The sequence below is a fragment of the Panthera tigris genome, chromosome C1 (genome assembly GCF_018350195.1).
Source record: "Panthera tigris isolate Pti1 chromosome C1, P.tigris_Pti1_mat1.1, whole genome shotgun sequence".
In the NCBI taxonomy this organism is placed as follows: Eukaryota; Metazoa; Chordata; class Mammalia; order Carnivora; family Felidae; genus Panthera; species Panthera tigris.
Window position 1 is genome coordinate 38,884,974 of NC_056667.1, and position 26,947 is coordinate 38,911,920.

General features: G+C 35.8%; 1 protein-coding gene and 1 long non-coding RNA gene across 12 annotated transcripts in view; one reads left to right on the forward strand and one right to left on the reverse strand.

Moving 5' to 3' along the window:
- The window catches only part of LOC122241330, a 36,293-nt gene extending 11,177 nt beyond the window's left edge, over positions 1 to 25,116 (forward strand). Inside the window, exons 2-3 of the long non-coding RNA XR_006221406.1 lie at positions 16,827 to 16,944; positions 25,077 to 25,116. This is a non-coding gene — a long non-coding RNA (uncharacterized LOC122241330). The remainder of the gene's footprint in view (positions 1 to 16,826; positions 16,945 to 25,076) is intronic.
- LOC102965268 (BEN domain-containing protein 5) overlaps positions 1 to 26,947 on the reverse strand; it is a 1,451,018-nt gene that overhangs the window by 754,978 nt on the left and 669,093 nt on the right. The window contains exon 1 of one of the 11 annotated variants that reach the window (XM_042997079.1): positions 18,543 to 18,602. The exons of the other annotated variants lie outside the window; for them this stretch is intronic. Within the exon in view, the coding sequence (XP_042853013.1) occupies positions 18,543 to 18,545 (3 nt within the window). The 5' untranslated portion in view covers positions 18,546 to 18,602. Of the gene's footprint in view, positions 1 to 18,542; positions 18,603 to 26,947 lie in introns of those variants that run through there. 11 annotated transcript variants of the gene reach the window in all.

A 26,947-nucleotide genomic window follows, 5' to 3' on the forward strand; every position in this document is an offset into this window, starting at 1 on the left:
AGCAATTTGTGGACTTCCTTAGAAATCAAAGTTTGGGAGTCAAGTTCCAGATCTAGCCTGTAGTTGCAGATGTAGCAAAGGGCAAGAGCAGCAACTCTGGAGTCACAGAAACCTAAATTTGATTCCCAGTTTTGCCATTACTCTGTGGCCTGAGTCAGTATTTAACTTCAGCAGACTTCTGTGTTCTTTAATTGGGAAAATGAGAAACAATAATTTCTTCCTTGCAATGTTGAAAATGTAAACAAACAAACAAACAAACAAAACAGAGGCTAGATATATAGTAATAAAACATAATAAGATATGGACATTTCTGTGCCATTATTTTTAAAATATAATTTGAGGAGCGGCTGGGTGGCTCAGTTGGTTGGGCGTCTGACTTCGGCTCAGTCATGATCTCACAATCTATAAGTACAAGCCCCACATCAGGCTCTGTGCTGACAGCTCAAAGCCTGGAGCCTGCTTCCGATTCTGTGTCTCCCTCTCTTTCTGCCCCTCCCTGTTCGCACTCTTGTCTCTCTCTCTCCTCTCAACAATAAATAAACAAAAATTTAAAAAATCTTTTAATCTAATTTGATAACAAAACTGGAGATGAGTTGGTATGGTTTTTTATAGCCCCTCCCTGAAGAGAAGGCCCACAGGCCTCTATTAATAGCTTCGGCATAATACCAGGGCCACCATTTTTTCCACAAGACAATTATGACCTTGTATCATCCCTTCTGAAACCCTTTGAACAACTTCCTATTGTCTTCAGAACAAATTCAAAGTTCTTTAATACAGCAACTGGTGCCCTATATGATCATCCCTGCCCGTCTCTTAAGACGTATCTCTGCCATTTGTGTGCTCCAATTCAGCCATGGAAATGATGGCTAGCTCACTGTGCTGTTCTACATACACTGCTAAAAATGCCTTCTTGGAACTCTCTGTGCCTGGGTAATTATTTTTGAATGCTCACAATTCAACCTATTATCCCTCTCCTCCTGGGAGCTCCTTGAGAACAAGGACCATGTCTTATTCATTTGTGGTACAAAATAGGTGCTCAGATAATGTTTACTAATTATTAACAAAAGAAAGGTCCATAGATGTATCAATACCCATTGTAAAGTGGACATTCACTAATCAATATCCCTCAACTCACAGGATTATTTCTATTAGGAGCTCTCCTAATTACTCCTGGCTATGGAACAATTAGACTTTGCTGATTTCCTCTCCAGAGGAAAAGCAGACAGTCACCTCACTGAAAGGTGAATCTTCCTCTTTTCTTCCACCCGTTTCCCCCTTTCTTTGTAGAGCAAGCCAATGAAAGAGTAGTAATTAAGAGAAAATCTACACTATAATTATGGTAGCATTTAACATTGTATTGGCATCTGTAAAAGAAAGAACTCTGGAAATTGATGAACAATGATGTTTTTTCCTATCTTTCAAATGCACTTTTTTATTTTACTTTAAAAATATCATCACTTTTGACACATGTCTTAACAGTTTTTAAATATCTAGATTTTCTATTTTTGGGGTAATTCTTACAAAATAAGTGGCATTAAACTGCTAGAGTTAGAAGGAAACTTAGAGACAATTAGCTTAACTCCCTTATTTTATATTAGTGGAATTGAGGTTGCAATGGGGAGATGTGACTTATCTAATGTCACACAGAGTTAGGGGAAAGAGTGTCAGTGAAGAGAATACACATACAGGCTTCAGAAGATCTTGGGCCTCATGGCCTCTCTGAGGGTCAGTTCTCCCTCTATAAAGCTGTTAATAATACCTATATATTGTAAGGATTAAGGGAGTTCACCATTCAAGTGACCTAATACCAACTAATTTAACTCTATAATGATAGTTATTTTTATTACAATTTATGGTAAATAAGGACTAAAACTTTTCTGCTATGCCACATAGTCTTTTTAGGTAAACACAACATTTCTACCAAAGAGGATAGTAGCCAAATCCAAATGGGAAGAGAGCAACAGAAAAAGAGAGAGAAGGAAAGGGGCAGGCACGGGGTGATGGAGAGAAGGGAAGGAAAGAAGTAAAGGAGATTTCAGCTTAAAGACTTATATTTGACACAAGTCTATTGTATTGCTCAATCTAAGATTCCATACAGATGAATACTCATGGACTCCATCCGGTCTGAGCTACTTAGCTAGAAAACCTGTGGGAATTTATCACTTGAGGAATCTTTGAGATGGTAGCTGAAGGAGACAGGCAGCTACAGGGAAGCAATCCATAGGTTACCTGGTTATAGATGGTTTCCAATGCCCAACTCTGCCTAAAATATAGGTAGGTGGATGGGGCTTAGAAAATAAGCAGAAGCCACAAAGGAAAGTCATCTGGATCACACTCTGAACCACCTTATTTTACCTTATAGCCTACAAGTGCTAGGTAGGATGAAGGATATTTAAGTTTAGCCACCTGTCCAAAATAACTCCAGAATAACTGTTGTTCTCTTCAATGAACCTCACTTTCAATATCTGAAGAATATGGGCAATGAAAAATCAGTAGGGTTATTGTGAAAATGAAAATTAAAATAAGTAGTGTATATAACAGGACTTTTCATGTTATATAAATCAAATTACAAATGTTACACATAATTATTACTGAAAAAATTGTTTTTCAGGATTTTTGTTCAATAATGGACTCCAATGTTTTATTAAGTTGAACTAAATTTACTAATAGCACTGACATTGACTGAGCACCTTCTATGTGCCAACACTACTCTAAGCACTTTATAGAATGTAACTAATTTAACCCTTACACAATGCTATAAAATAGGTACTGTTATTGTCATTTTTTTCAGATTAGGAAACTGAGGCCAGAGAGATTAAATAACCAAAAGTTATTTTTATTAGAGCCAATACATGAACCCAAGATGTCTGGATCTAATCTCAACTTATACAATAAACTATACTTAATGAAATTATTTAATTATGATTTCTAGAATTACATTGGCACCTATTTGAAGCTTCTCTTTGATTCAATAAATTGACATGTGTAATGAGTTATGTATACATTATAGGAAATGTACTGCTTCTTAAAAAGCTAATCATTATGATGTCATTAAAGGAGATAAGAAGAATATAATCAACATCTACTTTATTACGTAGTTGATATTTTCATTACTGGTCTCAGAAACTAACAAAGTTCATTATTTTTATGGCACAACATTGAATTAGGTTTAGAATTCATCTTTCTGGTCCCTACTACCCAGGTCAGTAAAAGTCCTTTCTATCTCTCTTGCTATAGACTCAAAATTTCTGCCCGCCCTCCAATTCATATGTCAAAATTCTTTTTTTAAGTTTATTATTTATTTTGATAGAGATATAGAGAGCAAGCAGGGGAGGGGCAGAGTGAGAGGGAGACAGAATACCAAGCAGGCTCTGAGCTGTCAGTGCAGAGCCCAATGCGGGGCTTGAACTCGCGAACTGTGAGATCATGACCTAAGCCAAAATCAAGAGTCAGATGCTTAACTGATGAAGCTACTCAGGCACCCCTCATATGTTGAAATTCTAATCCTCAGGTAATGGAATTAGGATGTGGGGTCTTGGGATGGGTGGGTGATGAAGGATTAGTGACCTTAAAAAAGAGACCCAAGATGGGGCTCCTGGGTGGCTCAGTCGGTTAAGCTTCTGACTTTGGCTCAGGTCACGATCTCACTATTTGTGAGTTCAAGTCCCGCATAGGGCTCTGTGCTGACAGCTTAGAGTTCGGAGCCTGCTTTGGATTTGTGTCTCCCTTTCTCTCTGCCCGCCCCCACTCTCTCTCTCTCAAAAATAAATGAGCATTAAAAATATTTTTTTAAAAAAGAGACACCCAAGGAATTACCCCTGCCCCATTCTGCCAAGTGATGTTACAAGTGAGGACACAGCCATCTATGAGGAAGCAGGTCTTACCAGACACCTTATCTGCTGGAGCCTTGATTTTGGACTTCCTGACCTCCAGAACTCTAAGAAATACATTCCTATTGTTTATAAGCTACCCAGGTTATGGTATTTTCTTACAGCTGCCCAAAAGGACTAAGAAGTAAAACTGATACCAAGAATGGGATGTTGCTATAATAAATACCTAAAATTGTAGAAGTGGTTTTATAACTGGGTGCTGGGTAGAGGCTGGAAGTTTTGAAGTGCACAGTAGAAAAAGCTTGCACTGCTGTGAACAGACTGATAAAGGCTCAGAGGAAAGAGAAGAGCTGTAGTGAAAGCCTCAGTCTCCTTAGAGAATATATAAGTGGTTGGGAACAGAATATTGGTAGAAATATAGACAGTAAAGCCATTCTGATGAGGTCTCAGACAGAAATACAAATATGTTACTGAAAACTGGAGGGAGGCTGATCCTTGTTATAAAGTGGCAAAGAACTTTACTGAATCATGTCCATGTCCTATTGTTTTGTGGAAGACAGAATTTGTAAACAACGAAATTTGTGTTGAAAGGGTGGCTTGGTTCCTCCTGACCATTTATAGTAAAATGTATGTAAAGAAATGACTTAAAAATGGAATTGTTAATCAAAAGGAAACAGACCTCAAAAATTTGGAAAATTCTCAACCTATCCATTTTGAAAGGAATGAGAAAACTTGCTCAGGAAAGAAAACAAGAGTGTGCCAAATTTGATTAGGAGATTAGTATGGATCAGCCATTTAAACAGATGCCAGGAGCTGTTGTCCAAAACAATGGAAGAGTGACTCCAAAGGCATTTTGGAGATCACTGGCACTGTCCTTTCCATCACAAGCTCATAGTGCAAGGACTTAATTTCAAAGAAGGGGCCACTACTGTCCCTGTGTCACATCAAGCTTCATGTAACAGGTTCCACTTCCCACATTCCAGTGCCACTCTTCTTGGCTGCCCCCAGATACAATTCCAGCAGGCCCTGGTGCAGCAGTGAGTTACACCCAGCAAAGCACAAGGATCGTGGCTCCTTCCACCTAGATTTTTTTAATATAAATATTTATTCATTTTAGAGAGAGTGTGTGTGAGCAAGAAGTGGCAGAAAAGGGGACAGAGGATCTGAAGTGGGCTCTGCCCTGACAGCAGTGATCCTGATACAGGGCTTAAACTCACAAACCGTGAGATCATGACCTGATCTGAAGTTGGACACTCAACTAACTGAGCTGCCTAGGTGCCCCTACCTTCACCTAGATTTTGAAGGAAGGAGCCACCTTGAGAGGGCTGCAGCAGGGGCAAGGCCACCACGGAGAACCTCCAATAGGGCATAGGCTAGAGGAGGAGTAGAGAATGAGATGCCCTGAAAACCCCAAACTGGTAGAAACACCAGCACATGATTCCAGCTTGGGAGAGCAGGAGCCATGCAATTTCATGCTATGAGAGCTGCAGCTTGGGCTGTACCCAGCAAAGTCATGGAGGCAGGGCCACCCAAAGCCATGGGAACAGAGCCACCAGAGCCTTGGTGACCCAAACCTTGCTTCAGTGCGTCCAGAAAGCAGGAACTCTTCCCCAGGGGGCCTGAAGGGCAGAGCCTTGAATCAGAGATTATTTTTCAGCTGTAAACTTTTGGATTTTCTGGGGACATGTTACCCCTTTCCTCTTACCTATTTTTCCCTTTTGGAATGAGAATGTCCGTCTTACACCTGTCCCACCATTGTATTTTTAGAAGCATATAATTTGTTTGATTTACAATTCCACAGCTGGAAGGGAATTTGCCTCAGGGTGAATTTTACCTTGAGTCTTAACATGCCTGATTTAGATGATATTTAGATAAGACTTTGGACTCAGACTTTTAAGCTGAAGTTGGAGTGAGTTAAGACTTCTGGGGCTATCAAGATGGAATGAATGTATTTTGCATGTGAAAAGGACATGAAAGGGGGGATAGGGACAGAATAGTATAGACTGAATGTTTGCCTTCTCCCCAATTCCCACAAAACTCATATGTTGAAATCCTAACCCTTGAAGCGACGGAATTGGGAGGCAGGGCCTTTGGGAGGTTATGAGGTCCTGAGAGCTCTAACCATAGGTTTAGTGCCCTTATAAAAGAGGTTCAGAAAGGTCTTTTGCTCCCTTCTGCCAGGTGAGGTTATAATGAGAAGACGGCCATCTATGTGGAAGTGGGCCCTCAGCCCTCTCCAGACACCAACTCTGTTGGAGCCTTCATCTTAGACTTCTGGCCTGCAGAGCTGTGAGAAATACATTTCCATTGTTTATAAGCTACCCAGTCTGAGCTATTTTGTTATAGCAGCACTAATGGAGTAAGACACCTTTCATGTGAATGTTTGATTTACATAGCAGGCTTTTAAAAAGCAAGGAAGGGATCTGTTCAGTTACTGAGAGAGAAAGATCCATAATGAAAGCTTAGGAATTGTTGGCTTGTAAAGATCAGAAACCCACTCAAGCTCCTCTCAGAAAAGTGGGGTTTATCTTAAAAATGTTAAAGATAATCAGCACTTCTCTGTACCTCAAATGGACTTCATGGTTATTGGAAAACAGCCAGGTAGTTTCTCTCTCTCCCTCCTTTTTTGTGAGGGCGGGGGGGATATTTCACTTAAAAAAATTTTTTTTGACAAAGGTTCAGAAGCAATTTATTTGTTTGTTTGTTTTCCCACTATAGTTACTTTATTTTTGGAGGAAGCAAGGAGAAATGGTGAACACAGCACTCCCCTTCATTTAATTACAAAGACAGCCTCACAGTCCCTTGTTTCTGATATGTGTTCACTTCATTCTTCTCCCTCTTCATTAGACTTTTCTACTCAACTACTTCCATGTGGATATCATATCCTTTACAAAGTTGGCCTTAGGCCCAAATCAATCAGACTTTCTAGCTGTTTTTTATAGTCAACCAACAAATTCCCTAATTTCCAGAAAAAGAAAATGAGACTGGTTTTAGCTTGGATCACATAACTAATGCTAATCTATTTTGGGGTTGAGATCACATGGTGCATAGGGTTGTTTCTTCTAGGTTGTGACAAGTTCTTCTTGAAGGGTATGTGGGGATAGAGAAATGATAGGTCAAATACAGTATTATTCATCTGAAAATTTATTTCCTCTGTTCCTACTGTTTGTTTCCTATTGCTTAATTCCTCTTTCAGTTTGAATTTTCTTGAGAATATGTGTCTGATCTTACCAAGACTGATTATCCTATAGGGATATGGCAAATTTCATCATCATAATCCTTTACAGTTTGCCCCACTTTTCAGATGAGAAAGTAGAGGCTAGTGAAGTTCACATCACTTACATAAGGGTAAAATGAATTCAGATTCTGTGTCTCTCCACTACATTCTCTTTGAATATCTTCCAAGTCCATAACTTTAGAGTGTGCAAATATTCAGTACCAGATGAGACTGAGAAGAAAGAATTTCTCTGGAAAGAGATTCTTATGTACTCTTGAACCAAGTCATCTTGTAATGTGTTCTCTTATGACAAATGGAAATTTCCATATATGGCAAGTTTGTCCGTTTTCCAAAGGCTCATCCAGAAAATACCGTCTCTGTCACTAATCACTCCTACCCAACACCTTGACCCTCAACAAGGAAATACAGCTGTAGTCTATTTGATAAACTTTAAAATCATCTGATGAGGTAAAATAATGTAATTTTTGCAGAGAAACAGACCTGGGTCAGAATTCTGGCTTCAACATATATATCTGTTTGGCCTCTACTTCCTCATTTGCAAAATAAAAGCAATGAATGATCCCAACATAATAGGGTTAAATGTGAAGACAAAAGGTACTACAAGTATAATGCCTGGAACAACAAATCCTATAAATTCTTTTATGTTACCCAAATTTATTATTCTGTGTCTACTACTTAGTGCTAGCCCAGTAGCCTAACAATGTGCTAGGCTCCCGATGTGCACTGTTATCATGTTTTGAGATGCACACCTGCCTCTCTAGCCAACCATTCTGTTTGCAGGTGATAGATTTTCCCTTCATTCCTCCTGGGGACTCTCAGGTAGGTCAAGAAGATGAAATAAAGAAAGACCTCCCCAGTCTGATGAGAATCATCATCTGTGCTCCTATACTTGCATGAGGACACATATACAACTACCATTACTTTTAATTTTACTATGCTTAAGTCATTTAAAACGATGAAAATAATGTAGCTAAATGTTCTATTGATTAGACACAAATATATATGTCAAATATTATGACATGTATTGGGGAATATATTTTGGGAACAGCAAGTGATGCAAAAAGGCTGAAGTTTAGAATAGGCAAGAGTCTGAGAAAATACAAAGGGATATTAACTGTATTGAGCACTCTGTACTAGACTATGTGATACACTGTATACAGTCTGTCTTATTTGAAGATAGAGATAGCATGTAGGTTATACATCTCAGATACATATGAGAATAAGTGATCATTTTATAGGCTGAGTACATAGGAGTTGGTATTAGTAGTCTGATACCAATCAATTCAATCTGATCACAATTGCAAAATAAATGGGAAGTAATACTATGATGACTAGGTGTAGCAGGAAAAAAAAGCCTGGATGGTAGGAAATAAGTTCTGGTCTAGGTTCAACTTTCTGTGTGACCTTTGACAGGTTACTTCATTTGCAAAAATTAACTTAATTGCTATGGTAAACTTTTCCACTGTTGGTGACAGTGCCTGTTATGTTGTTCAGAGTTTCTTATGTGTATGTACCTCTGAAGGCTGTAAACTTCCTTGTGCATAAAAACCACCTGAGGAGGGGCACCTGGGTGGCTCAGTCGGTTAAGCATCCGACTTCAGCTCAGGTCATGATCTCACAGTCCGTGAGTTCAAGCCCCGCATGGGGCTCTGTGCTGACAGCTCAGAGCCTGGAGCCTGCTTTGGATTCTGTGTCTCCCTCTCTCTCTCTGCCCCTCCCCTGCTCATGCTCTGTCTCTCTCTATCTCAAAAATAAATAAAAACATTAAAAAAAATTTTAAAAACCACCTGAGGAGCTTATAAAAAATGCAGACTCCTATGTGTATCCCAAGGACAAAATATGCTGATACAGTGCATCTGAAGTGGAGCAGGAATCTATATTAGACAAGCACCTTTGATCATTCTGATATTGATTATCCATAGACTGTGATTTAGCAAGAATTACCTAATTCAATACATTCCCTTTTCTGCCTTGGCTACCAGGAAGCACAGTTCAGTTTTACATTCATTCTTCCTTTCATTTCTTACCTCTGGTTATCTTATCCTTGTTTCAATGGTCCTATTGTATCATTATGGGTTTTTTTTTCAGTATTGTTTTTTCATTGTTTTTAATGCAAATATTTTGCATTCTTCCCAGGAGTAGTAAATATAAATAATAAAGAAATAAAACCACATGGTCATAAACATTTTGGAACATAAAAGTTGTACGTATAAGATAATCCCTATGTGACTATCAAATTTGGAATTGCATTATTCTATAATGCTAACAAATGCACTATCAAAATCCATTTTAAATATTAAGGACCTATTCATACCATGTACTATGTCAGTGAACAAAACAAACTTATAAAATTGAGTGCTATAAAAAGTAGAGAAGGTCACAGAAAATGAGTGTGGTGTAAGGGGCAGGGGGGATAAAAAAGTTTCCTTTATTAAACAGAGAGGTCAAAGAAGTTTTCCCTTGAAAGTTGGTTTACAGCACATATTTAAATGAGGGAATGGAGTTAGCCAATCATATATCTGAGGAAAGAGTATTCCACACAGAAGGAACAGATCCATAGGAGGATCCCAGAATATTCAAGGAAAGGTAAATGGTCAATGTATCAGGAACAGGATGAGGGACAAAGTAGCAAGAGATGAGATCACAGAGGATACAGGGGGCCAGATTAAGTAGTTTGTTATAAATTATTTTAAGATCCTCTTATTCTAAGTGAAGTGGGAAGTATTGGAGAGTTTTGAGCATAGTCTTGGCTACTGTTTGGCAACAGACCAAAATGAGGCAAAAGTAGAAGCAGAAAGACCCATTATGAGGCTATTGTAGTAATCCAAATGAGAGATGATAGTGGTTCAGACTAGAGCAGCATTGGTGGAAAAGCCAATTGGATTTTCTAAATGATTAGATGTGGCAGGTAAGAATTTAAGAGATATAGGGCTTCTACTCAGACGTTGGTCTAACTGATGAGAAAATCCTGTCTAAATTATGTCCATGATCAATGGAATTCATATAAGCCTCTCTTTAATCTGGTTACATAAAATAAACTTTGAAAAATAAGCTGGATTTGATTAAGGAAGAGTGATTCTGATCCTATAGCATTCACTTAAGCCAATAGGGTATCCTGTAACACACATGACTCTATGACTATCACAGAATTTCTGGCCTCAATGGAAGAAACACAGGTTGGTCAGTTGGTTCATATTTATATATCACTTCTATGTCTATTCTAAACACCTCAAAAAAACACAAAACATAAAAAAAACAAAAAAGTACTTCTGTAGTACATATTATTATTATTCCCTATATTATGAACAAGGAAACTGATGCTCAGAGAGGTTAAAAAATATGTCCAAGCTCACATAGTGAATATATTGGGGAGTTGGAGTTCAAACCCAGCAGCCAGGCTCCAAGATCTCACTCATTAACTGCTATAGTATATAATTTCTAAAAACTTCCCCAAGCCTCAATTTTTCATATGAAAGTTGGGATAATAATAGTATTTACTTTATAAGATTTTTGTGAGCACAAGAAGAATGATTATTTAGTCCTTACATTAATAGTAAATAGCTATCAGCATTATAACAATGTTATTGTTGATTTAAAAAGTTATGACCATTATTTTTGTCAGGTCCTCAGAAGGTTATTCCCACTCTACCTATTAGTAAATTGGAGCTCAATGATGATTATATGATTTTCTTAGTCATAGAAGTGAGGGACAGGATTTTATTTCAGATCTCATGTTTCTAAGGTCTTTTAAAATTCTTTTTCATTTTCTCAGTAGATGAAGTATACAGAGATGTGGAGGGGCACTGAATGATGCTTACAGTTCACAGAAACACTACTTAAAAGCCTATATAAAAACCTGTAATATAAAGGGAATCTACAAAAAGAATAAATAGCTTCCCCATATATCAGCAAAACCCAGTTCCAAAATATAATAAAAAATATCTAATGTTCACCAGCAATAAAATAGAAACTACCTCCAAATATACTTAACAAAAAATAAAGAACTTGCATAAATAAAGTTACCCAAGCTCTATTATGGATAAAAAAGATGAAAAATACCATGTTCTTATATGGAAAGTATTATTAATATTATATGTCAACTCTGCTTAAATTATTCTATGGATTTAACACAACTTCAATGAAAACACCAAAGATAATTTTAGAATATGAGAGAGTAATTCCAAAAATCATCTTTCAAAACACATTAAACATTAAAAAATACTTAAAAAAAAGAGTAGCAAAGGGGGCCTTAGGTTAGAATAGTAAAATATATTACAAGCTTACAAGTATTAAAACAATATTCTAATGGTATGGAAATAGCTATAAAACAGAACAGTACAGAAAATCCTGAAGAACTCATTCATTCATTTATTATCCCACAGAAATTTACTGAATGTCTGCTGTGTGCCAAAAACTATTCTATGCTCTGCGAATACAGAGAAATAAAAAGATAGAATTACTACTCTCATAGAGTTTAAATTCTAGTGACCTAAAGTAATGAAAGAAATATCTAATATGATAAAAAAAAAAAAACCTTTTCATGGAGAATTAATAGATTTTTCAACCAATGTTGGATAACTGCCTAAACATAATCATTGAGAAAGAACTAATGTTAAGTCTCTATGTCTAACCTTACTAACCAAAATAAAGTAGATTAGAGATTGTAGAAGAAGGAAATGGAAGAAAACTAGGTGGAGGAGATAAAGAGGAGAAGAAGAGGAAGGAAAGAAAGGCCAAGCCAAGCTACAGAACCCTTAAAGAGAGTATAAATTAACAATTAGTTACATACTCTTAAAATGAAAGGGTCTTTCCTTATCTAGCTATAGAGAAATAAGAACCAAAGAAAAAAATTATGGATATGACAATTTGAAAATCAAAACTTCTGAATATCAAAAATAATATAAAGAAAACTGAAAGGTAAGTAATAACATGGGAAAATATTCAATTCTATAAATAGAAAAAGTTAATTTACTCAAAAAGTTTGCACTGGAGAAAATGAAAAGATATGCCACAAACTGGGCATATTTTACAAATATTTTCCGGTATTCAGAAATGAACAAAGTACCTAAAATGCACAAATACTTAAAACTCAACAATAAAAAGCATCCCAATTAAAAAATGGGCTAGAAATCTGTAAAGATATCTCAGCAAAGAAGATACAGATGGCAAAATAAGCATATGAAAATACGGTCAATATCATTTGTCATTAGGGAATTGCAAATTAAAACAACAATGAGATGCTACCTAATAGAATGACCAAAATTCAAAACAAATGCTAGTAGAGGTATGAGCAGTAGGAACTCTCATTCTTGCTGATGAGAATGAAAAATGGTAAAGACACTTTGGAAGACACTTTGGTGGTTTCTTACCAAACTAAAATGAATTCTTACCATACGATTCACCAGTCATTAGTATTTATCCAAATGAGTTGAAAATGTATGTCCACACAAAATCTGCACGCACATGTTTATAGAAGCCTTATTCATAACTTCTGAAACTTGGAAACAATAAAGGTGTCCTTCAATAGGTAAATAGATAAACTATGATATTCTACACAGTGGAATACTACTCTGCAATAAACAGAAATAGATCATCAAGTCATGAAAAGACATGAGATAAACTTAAATGCACATTGCTATGTGAATGAAGTCAACCTGAAAGGGCTACATACTGTATTATTCCAATCCAATCATATGACATTCTGAAAAAGGCAAAACGATGCAGACTAAAAGATCTGAGGTTGCTAGGGAGCTAGGGGAATGGAAAGAAAGAAGGATGAGTAGGTGGAGCACAGTGGATTTTAGGGGTAGTGACACTATTATTCTGCACAAAACTGTAATGGTAAATATATGTCATTTTACATTTGTCAAAATGAATAGAATGTACAACACAAACAGTGAACCCTAATGTAAATTATAACCTTTAGTTAATAGTAATTTTATCAATATTGACTTATCAAAATTAATAAATATACTGCACTGATCCAAAAAGTTTTCTAACAGGGGAAATTGGAGGGGGTGAGTAGCAAAAGGATATGGTAACTCTCTGTATTATTCACTCATTTCTATAAACCTAAAACAGTTTTTTAAAACAAAAGTCTAGGGGCACCTGGGTAGCTCAGTGGTTAAGCATCCTACTTTGGATCAGGTCATGATCTCGGGGTCCATGAGTTAGAGCCTCCAGTTGGACTCTGTGCTGACAGCTCAGAGCCTGCAGCCTGCTTTGGATTCTGTCTGTCTGTCTGTCTGTCTGTCTCTCTCTGTCCCTCCCCTGCTCATAGTCTGTCTCTGTCTCTCTCAAAACTAAATAAACATTGGGAAAAAAATTTAAGTCTATCAATATAAAAACAATATCTTTCACAATCAAAAAAATTGCCATTATGAGAGGGAGGGGGAGAGAGAGAAATGGAGGGAGAGAGAAAGGACATGAACCAGAGAACTGCTAAAGAAAAAAAAATCAAAATAAAATAAAATTATAAATTTCCATTATTCTAACCTAACAATAAAGTTAAATAATTAACAAAAGGGCACTATTTACTTTTGAAAGCAGTGATAGAGTCTGGCATATTTATACACTGCCTGATAGAGTATTAAATAACAGAACTTGGAGGGCATTTTATTAACATGGCTTAAAACTATTTTAAGTATATATAACTTCAATTCCCATGTTTGGGAATTTGGCCTAATGAAATAATCATAGGAAACACAAAACTATTTACTATAGCACTGTTTGTTGTAGAACTTAATTGTCCAAAACTAAGGGATTGATATAATGAATTATGATGCATCCGAACAATAATCTCCTGAGATTATTTAAAAGAATCTTATACAAAAATATTTAATATGTGGAAAATATTCAGACTGTATTGACAAGTGGAAGATAAAGCATGTATAAAAATGGTTTCATATTATCTCATTTTTAAGAAAAATATATGTACACAATTTTGCTTTTTTGTTTCTTTCTATACATGTGGGAAGAGAAACAACAAAAGTAAAATTATGCCAACATGTCAACAATAATTATTTCTTTTTAATTGGGTTATAGGAAATTTTTGTTTTCTTCATTTTGGTTATCTGTATTTTCTATTATTTCTATAAGTAATATGCACTGCATTTTTAATAAGAAAAAATATAGTGCAGTGCTTAAGAGAAAAGGTTCTGAACTCATCTTGGCTGTAACTTGAGATACTTACTTTGCCTTCCCAAACCTCAGTTTGCACCTCTGTACAATGAAAATATTAGTTATTTTGAGGAATAAATATAATAGTGAACTGTTTTTAACATAGTGTTTGTCCCATAATATATGATCAACAAGTACTAATGAGATATCATCATCATAATTATATAGAGAGAATATCATCATTATAAACAGAGCTGAGAATTAAGTGACAAGACTAAAACACATTTACCTCTAATGAGAAATCACATCCCAAACTGAGAGGAGATGGGAAATAGACATAGAAATCCCCATAGTTACACAATAAAACAACTGCTAGCCAGTGTGGGCTTCTGATTCTATGAACATAAATATCTCAATGCAAATTAAAAATAATCTCCAAACAAATCCAAGGAGACACAAAAGAGCAGGCAGGAATCTGTGTGTTTCATCAGTTACACAGTGATAATTAAGAGAAGACATCTGAAACACCTATTTCAAAAATCTAACATCCTTAATATAGGGTAATATACCACTTAACTTTGTAAAGATGTCAGCCTCACCTAATATTATAATTACTGTAAATGTATTTCTCTAATGAGGATTTTCATGTATATTGGCCTTAGTGATATCTTTGTGGATATGACTCCAAAGGTAAAGGAAACAAAAGTAAAAATAAACAAATAGAACTACATCAAACTGAAAAGCTTCTGCATAGTGAAGGAAATCATCCTCAAAACGAAAAGGCAACCCTCAGAATGGGATATTTGCAAATCATATGTCTGTTAAGGGGTTAATAGCCAAAATATATTTAAAAGACTCATATAACTCAAGAACAACAACAAGAAGAACAAAAGGAGTTAAAAAAAATGGGCAGAGAATCTGAATACACATTTTTCCAAAGAAGACATACAGGTGGCCAACAGGCACATGAAAAAATGTTCAATATCACTAATGATTAGGGAAATGCAACTCAAAACCATCATGAGGTGTCTTTTCACACCTGCTCAAATGACTACTATCACAATGACCAAAAATAACAAGTGTTTATGAGGATGTGTACTGTTAGTGGGGATGTAAATTGGTATAACCACTATGAAAAACAGTATGGAAATTCTGTTTCCATACTTATGGAAACACTTATTCCAAATTAAGAATAGATCTTCCATATAATCTAGCTGTTCCACTTCTGGGTATTTATACAAAGAATATGAAAACATTAATTCAAAAGATATTTGTGCCCCTGTGTTTATTGCACATTATTTACAATGGCCAAGATATTGGTAAATAACCTAAGTGTTCATAGATGAATAAATGGATAAAGTGGATTTGGTACGCATGTATGTATGTATTCACACACACACACACACACACACACACACACACACACACACAATGGAATACTCCTCAGCCATAAATAAGAATGAAATCTTGCCATTTGCTACAACATGGATGGACCTTGAAGGTGTTATTATGCTCAGTGAAATAAGTCAGATGGAGAAAGACAAATACTGTGTGATTTCACTCATATCTGCAGTCTAAATAAACAAGACAAATGAACAAACAAACAAAAGTACCAAAACAAACTCATAGACACAGAGAACAGATTAATGGTTAGCATATAAGAAGGAGGTTGGGGTGGAAGGTGAAATGGCTGAAGGGGTCAGTTGTATGGTAATGGATGGTGACTAGATTTTTGGTGGTGATCACTTTGTAGTATGCACAGATGTTGAATTACAATGTTGTATACCTAAAATTTATGTTATATATCAACTTTACCTCAGTAAAAAAATTTAAATCACATCACCAAAAGTCAATTAGTTAATTGTTTAAACAATAATAAGATATTTTCTCACATTTCCAGATGTGCAATTGCTCAATATCATTGGGCAAATGCAAGAAAATAGATTAGACATAAAAAAAATAGATCTGTCTGATTAACTTTGTGGAGTGAAAAAAAAGTGTTTTTTGAGGTTATGGAGTTATGGAGACTTAGGATCAAATTCCAACTTTTCACATAAAAATACTTATTTATAGCTTACTATGAGTAAGACCTTCTATATACCTTTATATAGCTGTATAATATTGAGCAAGTTATTTAATCTTCTTGAGCCTCAGTTTCCTCAACTATAAAAAAATAATAAAGCTTCTATTCATCCTAATATTAATATTTGGACAAAAATATGAATGCATTAGCTTATTGATACACAAAGTATAGGATATTTAAATGCAGATAATGATGATAGCAAACACATGGGCTTACTGTGTGTCAAACACCTTTCTAAACACTTTAAACACATAAACTAATTTAATCCTCTTAACAATCTGAAGAGTAGAAAACTGAAGCACAAAGAGTTTAAATAACTTTTATAAGGTAAGGGCTAATAAGTAGTGAGCCAGATTGAAAGACAGGCAATCTGGCTCCATGGTTGGTATTCTTACTCACTAGACCATAGAGCCACTCTGTTATAATTGGTCTTATCCTTTATACGGAGCTGTGTTCCTCACCATTTGTTAATACCTTGTCTTCTAAGTACCTTGCTTGCATAAAATTAATTTTTCCTTGTGTGTTTGATTCTGCTTACTTTTTCCATTTTCCCTAGTATTCATTAACTAAACCAAGATTTAGAAAGACCAGAGAAAGGAGAGTTGAATTCTAATTGTCTTCAAAGGCTATGTCAACACCATACCTACTAGAATTGACTTAGTGGGAAATGCAAGGTGAGATTTCTTTAATTATAAAAAAAATAGTAGTAATAGCCTTCATTTATGAAATATGTGTGAACTATGCTATGTATTTTATATATACACAATCTCATTTAATTATCGTGAAAATCCAATAATAGCACTATTTCCAGCCCATGTTACTGTTGGAAAAACTGAGGGTTAGAGAGGTTAACTAAATTGCCCAAATCTGCACATCTAGCAATTGGCAGAGCGAGGGTATAAACTCAGCTCTACTTGTCCAGATGCTCTTAAACATTTCTCTGCTTACTGTCACAACAAGTCATGTGAGATGGAACCTAGGATGGAAATGGAAATAGAGGGCCAGGACTAGGAAGCTGATTAAGGAGGACAATGACTATACAGATCTAGAGGTAACAAAGATCTATCAAGTTTACATCTATATAGAAGTGGGCAACATTTAAAAGTGGTATAAAACAGGGAATTTTGGAAAGCCAAATTAGAAGTAACAAATAGTTTGTCTAGGCCTGATTTTACATTAATTTCATGTTTACTACAAAAAAATTTGTTCACTGTAAAAAAAAAAGTGAGATAAAACAGTAAAACACAAAGTAGAAAAAACTAAAATATGCTCCAAAAGGAAAATACTTAATACTTCAATGTAGCATTTATATACATATACTTTTCCACCAAAGACAAATGTCTTTGTCACCTAATAAAAAATATAAAATGTTTTCCCATGCTATTTTATACTCTTCAAAACATTATCCTGGAGATAAGTGGTCTAATAGTAGTCACCTAATAAAGTAAGAAATCTGCGGGGAACCTGTCCAAGTTTACTTTACCTGTTGGCAAACAGTTTGTGCTTTTAAGTGCTTGTTTCCCCCCAATGGCTACCTGAATAAGAAAAGAAATGAATGTGTATGAACACTATCCATCTCCATCTCCACTCAACCACTAAGTTATTTAGTTAATTAAAACAAAAATTTCTGAGTCCAAACATGGTATCTATTATTTCATAGGTCTATATACTACTTTCTGAATATATAAAGACTTATTTCCATCTTGTTGCCACTGCCACTAAATCTTCTCACCATTTCTCTTATGGACTGTTGCACCCGCCTCTTATCCCGAAATTTCTAATTCATCCTCTACTTATAGCAGTGATACTCCTAAAATGGAAATTACTTTTTATCCTTCACTATTGTCAGCACCTAATTACAGGGTCTGGTACAACGATGACTGAAATATTGACTGACTAAATGAACAAATGAAAAGGAACCATAGTAACACAAGTGTGCAGGTGAGAAAAAGCAGTTTCTTTACTTCTCATTCGGGGATAACAAGACTGCCTACATTATACAGTGGTTACAAGCACTAATGAGATAGAAAAAAGATTTCTGTGTCAGACCAAGTTTAAGTAACAGGAACCAGAGTTACACTTCCACATGAAAAAGCTAAAGAACAGGACAAAATATATGAAATAATGGTTTTCAAGACAATGGAGGTAGAAAAAAAAAAAGACGGTAGAGGTCAGGCAATGAAGAACAGTGCATTGCTTATAAAAATGTAGATGGTACAGACATTTTAGAAAATATTTTGGCAGTTTTGTAAACAATTAAGCATTTACCTACCATCTTACCCACTCATTCCTCTGCAAGGTGTCCACTTGGGAGAAATGAAATCTTCTATACACGTGAATACTTGTACCTGAATGTTAATAAAGCCTTATTTGTAATAACTAAAATGGAGAGGGCACTCAAATGTCTATCAGAAGGTGAAATATAAACAAATTGTGGTATATCTATACAACTGAAAACATATAAAATATATAAAAAGGAATGAAATATTGATACATGCAATGACAATGAATCTCCACATAGTTATGCTGAGTGAAAGAAACAAGATAAAGACAAGTACATAGTATGCACTTCCCTTTATATAAATCTCTAGAAACAGAAACCTAATTTATAATGAGCCAAAGAAGATTAATAGTTGCCTGGGGAGGAGATGGCTTCATAAATGTGCACATATGTCAAAACATCAAATTGTACACTTCAAATGTGTGTGATTTCTTTTATGTTGATTATGCCTCAATACAGTTGTTTTTAAAAGTACAAAAGGGAAATATAAAGAATATAACATGGTGCCTATCACATAGCAAGTACTCAGTAAATGTTAGTTACTATTATTATTAAAGTATAATGAGATAAACATTTTATATATCATACTATTAAGCTAGCATTAAAATTCCTTTCATGGTTGGGAAAATACAGACATTTGAGTATATGCAAAACCTGGATGGCAAAAACCCAAGCAATAAAAACAGTTGTAGGTTTTGATGTCAGCAAATGAGTGGAATTTGACTTTCCATCAAGTAGACAGAAAAAGAAACTACAGAGATGGTGGTAAGTACAAGTAAGGATGATTATATGCAGTTAAGAGGCTAGTAAAATTTGCTTGTGGTGGGATGATTAAAAAATATTTTAAGACAATAACCTACTTGGTTTTAATTTTTGTGATGTAAATAATTTCTCCAACACCTCCAACTTCAACTAATTTTAATATACTTAACAAATACTTTAAGGAAATTATGGTGTTGGTTTTATATTTTGTGTATGTGTGTATCCTCCTCCTTTGGGAATGAGTACAGCTGTGAGAAACAGGAAAATAATTGCAGTGTCTTAAACACAATAGTTTATTTTTCTCTTCAAAACAAAAACAAAAACAAAAACAAAAACAAAAACAAAAAAACCTGGGAGTGCCCAGGTGGCTCAATAGGTTAATCGTCCAATTCTTGATTTCAACTCAGGTCATGATCTCACCATTGTGGGATCAAGCCCTGAGTCAGGCTCTGCGCTGACAGTGCAAAGCATACTTGGAATTCTCTCTCTCCCTCCCCCTCCCCCACCATGCTCGTCTTCTCTCTCAAAATAAATAAACTTAAAAAAAAAAAAAAAGAAGAAGAACCCAGACACAGAGGTTACCATGAAAATGTGAGGTCTTCCCCAAGAAAACTGCACAAAAATCTTGTGTGGTACTGTGGTACTGTGACTTCTACATGGTGTGAAAGAGTGACCTAAATTACTTTTAGCTAGGTCTCAATATACTAAAAGACACACCTTATCACCCACCTCTCAATACATACCTATAATTATAGGTTATAAGATGCTTTGGGGAGTAGAGTGGCTCAGAGTAAACAATGTCTACCTTAGGAATTACAGCATAATCTTACTCATTAATGCTGTCTCTGAGATCACATCCTCTTTGAATCCCTCAGGGCCTGCATAACCTACTTGATGATCCCTCCTGTCTTCCAACAGATCCCAGGACCAGATTTATTGCTTGAAATCGGAGATTAATGCTATATCCCTAGCCCCTAGCATAGCTTCTGGTATATAGTAAGTGTTTAGTAAATATTTGTTAATTCGACAAAAAATTACCTATCTATCTACCTATCTATCTATCTATCTATCTATCTATCAATCAAGATGTTAAACCTAGTCATTAGGGAAGCATAAGTTAAAATAATAATGAGATGTCCTTTCCACCAATCAAACTGATGAAAATTAAAAAGCATGACAATGTTAAAGGCTGGTAAAAATGTAAGGAAAATTGTATTTTCATATACTGCTGGTAAGAATGTAAACTAATAATATAGTTTGGAAACAATATGGTAGTCCCTACTAAATAAAAAACATGCATAACCTGTGACCCAACAATCCAACTTCTAGATATAGGAGTTGGAAGAAATGTTCACATATGGACAAAAATTACCACATACCAATGCCAAATGCAGCATTATTAGCAATTTCAAAAATGGAAACTCCTTTAATGTCCGTCATATGGTATATTTGCCTAAAACTAATATAATGTAGTATATTTATACGATAGCATAATAGGAAAGCATCTCAGATTTCCATTGCTCATTGTAACTAGTTCTCCTTTTCTTCTGGACATACACCTATATACCTCCTTTGCATTTAGGTGAGTCATGTGAATATTTCTGGCCAATAACTTATGAATGGAAATGACACTTCTACATTGAAGCATTTAATTACTTGTGTGAAATCCCACAACTTTCTTTTCTCCTGTTGTGTTAGCTGAGGAAGCCTTGGTTTTCAGATGGCGTGTGACCAAGTTTGTGAAACTTCTTCAACCTGGGTCCTGAGTGCATTTGTAGAGCAGAACATGCTACTGACCCAGGTGGTTATATAGCAGGAATATAAATAAATATTTTGTGTGTTAAATAACAGAGATTTTTTTGGTACCTAGCCTATCCTGACTAATAAAAAATAATTTAATAGAAATAGATTAGAGAATAGCTAGTTTTAGTTCCCAAAACTACACAGTTCTAAAAATATATAACATTGAAATAAAAAGGCAAATTTCAGAATAATTTGTACAAGATGATGTCTTTGTAAATCCAAAACTATATACACATAGAAAAAATACCAAATTATTTTATATGAATGAAAATAAATGATGTAAAACAAAATGAACATAGACAAGAAGGAAACATGCTATCTTTAATAAGTAGGGATAGGAAATGAGACTTGCTTCTTTGAATAAAAGGAATTTCAGCTGAAACTATGTAGTAGGTTGTATGGTATCCCCCCAGAATTTATGTCCACATCCAAGTCCCTGGAGCTCATGAATGTAACCTTGTTTAGAAAAAGGGTCTTTGCATATATATGTTAACAATCCTGAGATGAAATCATCTGGATTACCCAGTGGACTCTAAATCTCACAAGTGTCCTCATAAGAAATAGAAGAGGAAAAGACTCACACAGAAGAGAAAGTAACGTGAAGACAAAGACAGAGGTTGAAGTGATGTAGTTACTAGCCAAAGAAGTCAAGGGATGCCTAGAGATACTGGAAACTGAAAGAAACAAGGAAGAATTCTCCCCCTAGAGACTCCAGAGTCTAGGCCACAAGTGCGGCCCTTGATTTCATCTTAATTTTATACTTCTGAATTCCAAAGCAATGAGAGAATAAATTTTTATTGTTTTAAGCCACCCAATCGAAGGTAATTTGTTGCAGCATCCTGAGAAAACAAATACAAATTGCAATGCCTTCTTTCTTAAAAAGCAAAAAACAAAACTAGAAATAAATATAACAAAATATTAATGGCTATTAATTCTGGGCAGCAAATAAGGGTATTTGTAATGTTACTCTTTGTATTTTCCTATATATTTTAAATTTCTCACAATAAAATTTACAAAAATTAATTATAGATGAAGGGGATTAAGAGTACACTTATCTTGGGGCACCTGAGTGGCTCAGTTGGTTAAGCATCCCACTTTTGATATTTGGCTTAGGTCTTGATCTCATGGTTCATCAAGCCCCATGTGGGGCTCCATGCTGACAGCATGGAGGCTGCTTGGGATTCTCTCTCTTTCTCTCTCTCTCTCTCTCTGCCCCTCCCCAGCTTGCACTTGCTCTCTCTCTCTCTCTCAAAATAAATAAATAAACTTAAAAAGAAAAGGGTACACTTATCTTGATGAGCATGAAGTAATATACGGAACTATTGAATCAGTATATTGTACATCTGAAACTAATATGACACTGCATGTTAACTACACTGGAATTAAAATAAAACGAATACACACACAAATGAATTATACTGAATTTTATTAATTATTAAATTAATTACAGTGTGTTGTATATCTTTCTTTATTCAGTTTGTAAATACTTAAAACCCTGAGGGGGGAAAAAACCTGGGTGGTTCAGTAAACACACTCATTACAGAGAATTCACCATTCTGAGGACTTTAAATGCTCTTGACAATTGACCTCCAACTCATTTCATAGTCTTAACTCATATCCTACTACTTCCCGACACACACTCTGTGTTCTAGATTACCTATAGTTAGCCAGACATGAAATTTTTAAGTCTTCATGTCTTTGCTCCTATTGTTTCCTTCAATTAGAATGGCTGTAAGGCCTGGGGAACTACTTTTTCCCCTACATCCAACTCAAATAACATCATCAATAAAGACTTCCCAGACTCCTGAGATAGAATTAATTAGTTCCTCTTTTGTGTTCAATCTGCATTTATTTCAAACTGAATTCTCATAACTGTCACTTCATTTTAATTTATATTTCTTTGTCTGTCTTTCTCTATAAATGTAGACTTGGCTGAAAGTACAATTAGTTATATTTATATCACCAATAATGAACACAGTGGCTAACAATGATTAGGAACTCAGTAAATGCTAACTGAATAAATGAATGAATGACTATTTCATAATTCAATGCTTTTTATCCTGGACTTCTGTGTAATGCAAACATTATAAGATATTGCTAATTTAGGGGAGAAACCTATAGGAAAACAAATTAACCCAATAGACACAAGAAGCAATTTCTCTTTAACACATTAATCATCAAACAATACCTTCTTAACCTCTATCACAACAGAAGGAAAAACAGAAACTAACTGCAGAGTTGCTTTAACAACAGAAAACTCATCTCACCTCTTGACTATGATCTCATACCCACTGCACTGTGTTCAGTCCAGTAACCAGTACTCTAAGGGCATCCTGAGTCACTCTCTGACAGAGCTTGGCCCTCTCTCCAGCAGTCTGACCCACCACTAGCATTCTGACAAATCTGAGTCAGGGATGCCTGGGTGGTTAAGCAGCCAACTTCAGCTCAGGTCTTGATACCATGGTTTGTGAGTTTGAGCCCTGCGTCAGGCTCTGTCCTGTCAGCCTGTATCCTGTTTTGGATTTTGTGTCTCCTTCTCTCTCTGCCCCTCCCACACTCAAGCTCTGTCTCTCTCACTCAAAAATAAATGAATGTTTTAAAAAATCTGAGCCACTTTTGTTCACCTTATTTGAGGGAGAGAGAGAAAAGAAAACACACCAACCATTCCTTTCCTCTTGGCACCAAGGTTTCATGGAGGACATCCCAGATGTCCTTATCTAGAGGGCACTAGAAAATTGTGTATTTGTTTCCTTAAAGAAAATGCTAGAAAAGCAGGCCTATAGGAGTGACTTTAGGCAGTACAGAACCAAGAGAAAATCATATCATCTAACCCCATCCCTCCATTCTTACAACCACCAAGATGTTTGTTGCAGAAATCCCTAAGGTTTAGCGCCAATTAACTTCCTTACTCAGAAACCTTCACAGACTACTACCATTTGTTCATTAATGAACAACTCTTAACATTAGTCTCAATCTCTGTATATCCAGTGCCTATCACAGTGAGCAGCGTATAGTGGGAATATCAACATTTGTTGAATGAACAGTCATATAGGCCCTATGTTAAGAGTGTAAGGAGGAGTAAGGAGGAATGTTGTCAAATTGAACCCCATATAAAAATTATCTCAAGGAATTTATCCAAAATTTTTCTCTTGATATATCAACACATTTTCATTTTCACTTTTTTCTTTTTTTATCAAAGATAACTGACATACAATAAAGTACAAAAAAAATCAAGTGTATAGTTCATTAAAATTTTTTAAAAGTTTTATTTATTTATTTTGACAGACACAGAGAGAGAATGGGGGAAGGGGGAGAGGGAGAGACAGAATTCCAAGCAGGCTCTCTGCTGACAGTGTAGAGCCTGACGAGGGGCTGGATCTCATGAGACATGAGATGACCTGAGCTGAAATCTAGAACCAGACATTTAACCAACTGAACTACCCCGGCACCCCACATTAAATTTTTCCATATGTCTTTTTCCTAAGAAAAATACAAGAATCTTATGATCATTTAATCCCATTTACTCCCTTCTCCTTTTTGTACTACAATGGTCAAATATATTGCTTCCTCTTATAACACCCAGAAGACATTGTCACTATAATTTTAAATAATAAATGTCTTTTGTGTCAATAATTGCCATTAGCTATTGCTTTTCATTCCTTCCTGCATTTTGGAGAATTTCAGAGAATTTATGTAAGACTTTTATTCATGGATTTAAGAAACTCAGTAAATTTTAAGCAGGATAAATACAAAGAAAACCAACTTAGGAACTTCATAGTCAAACTGTAGAGTGCCATCTTGGTTCATTTTTCTTCAGCATGAAGAACTTCCAGTGGTCTATTCTGTGGTGCAGGTCTGGAAGCAGTGAATTTTCTCAGATTTTGTCTGTCTCCCATTTTTGAAGGATATTCTAAGAGTGGAATTCTAACTGTTTTTCTTTTTCTTTTTCCCCCCTTTTAGGACTTTGAAGATGTCATCTCAGGGCACCTGGGTGGCTCAGTGGGTTAAGCATCCAACTTTGGCTCAGGTCATGATCTTGCGGTCCATGGGTTCAAGCCCCACATCAGGCTCTGTGCTGGAGCCTGCTTCGGATTCAGTGTCTCCCTCTCTCCCTCTCTGCCCCTCCCCTGCTCATACTCTATCTCTCTGTCTCTCAAAAATAAATAAATGTTAAAAATTTTTTTAAAAATATGTCAATCTATTGTCTTCTGACTTTTATGATCGCTACTGAAAGGTCATATCTATTGTACTTTTGAAGATTATTGGTCTTTGGTCTATAGTTGTATTTAAAATTTTCTCTGCCTTGGTTCTCAATTCTCCAAGGATAGATATTTATAGGGAGTCTAAGGTTTAGAGAAGAGACATCTTTGGGAATCATTAGCATAAAAGTGAAAAGTAGGAGTTTTGAGGGGTGAATGTTAGGGACACTATGAAAAGGAGGAAAGAAAAGGGAAGCAAGGAGATGGAAAGGAAAGAGAAATATATTCAGAACACAATAAATAAGAGATGGAGCCCATAATTGACAAAATGATCAGAGCAGGAAGAGGTTAAGGAGCATCTACTATCTTAGATGCAAAGGGAAGAGAGTCACAAAGAAATAAAGGGTCAACAGTGTCAAGCAAGATAGGGCTCAGTTACATGTCTATAGAGTGCATTCTTTACATGTGGAAAAACAGAAATCACTGGAAAAATTACCTGCTGTATAACTTTAATGTATCAGCTTCCTTTGCTTTTGTAACACATTACCACAGACTTAGTGGCTTAAAACAATGCCAATTTGTTATCTTATAATTTTAGAGGTAAGAAGCTCTAATTTCAGGGGTGCCTGGGTGGCTCAGTCAGTTAAGCATCCAGCTTCAGCTCAGGTCATGATCTCATGGCTCATGGGTTCAAGCCTTGCGTTGGGCTTTGTGCTGACAGCTCAGAGCCCAGAGCCTGCTTCAGATTCTGTGTCCCCCTCTCTCTGCCCCTCCCCTCTCATGTTCTCTCTCTCTCAAAAATAAATAAAAATTAAAAAAATATATATTTCTTAAAATTCTAATTTCAAAGTGTGGGCAGTGTGACATTCTTTCTGGAGGCTCTGGGATGAATCTGTTCCCTTGTCTTTTCTAGTTTCTAGAGGTCACCTGCATTCCTTGGCTTGTGGCTTCTGCCTCCATCTTTGAGGCCAGGAGCATGGCATCTTCAAATCTGTCTCTCTCTGACCTCTCTGCTTCCATCACCATGTCTCATCTGACTCTAAGCCTTCAGACTTCCTCTTTTAAGGACCTCTGTGGTTATGTTGGGTCCACTTAAATAATCCAGCATAATCTTTTCATCTCAAAATCCTTAACTACATATGCAAAGTCACTTTTGCCCTGTAAGGTAACATATTCCCAGGTTCTAGAAAGTAACGTATGAACATCTTTGGAGAATCCTTATTCTGTCTACCATAATCATGTCACATAACCCATTATCTGTGTCTCAATTTCCTTATTTATAAGATAGGTAAAATTATACTGATCACACTTGGCTACTGAAATAATTCATTTAGGTTAAATTAAACCCTGATTCACGGTAGACAGGCATTAATAAACAGTGGTTAAAAGTGAATTTTAATTTATCTGTCACTGGTTAGAGAAGGCTGAAGGAGGTGGAGTACAAATTAGGAAGCATGTCAAGGCAAATCTCCTGGCAGAGGAAGTAGTGAGTATGTTCAGGACAGGGTTCCCCAGCAGCCGAGGAAAAGAGGAAATTCCTGTTTTGAAAGATGAGCCATATATTCCCTAGCAATATTTCAAATGTCTTTTAGCAAACTGTCCTCCAAGAAAAAATTAGCAAAAGAAAAAACA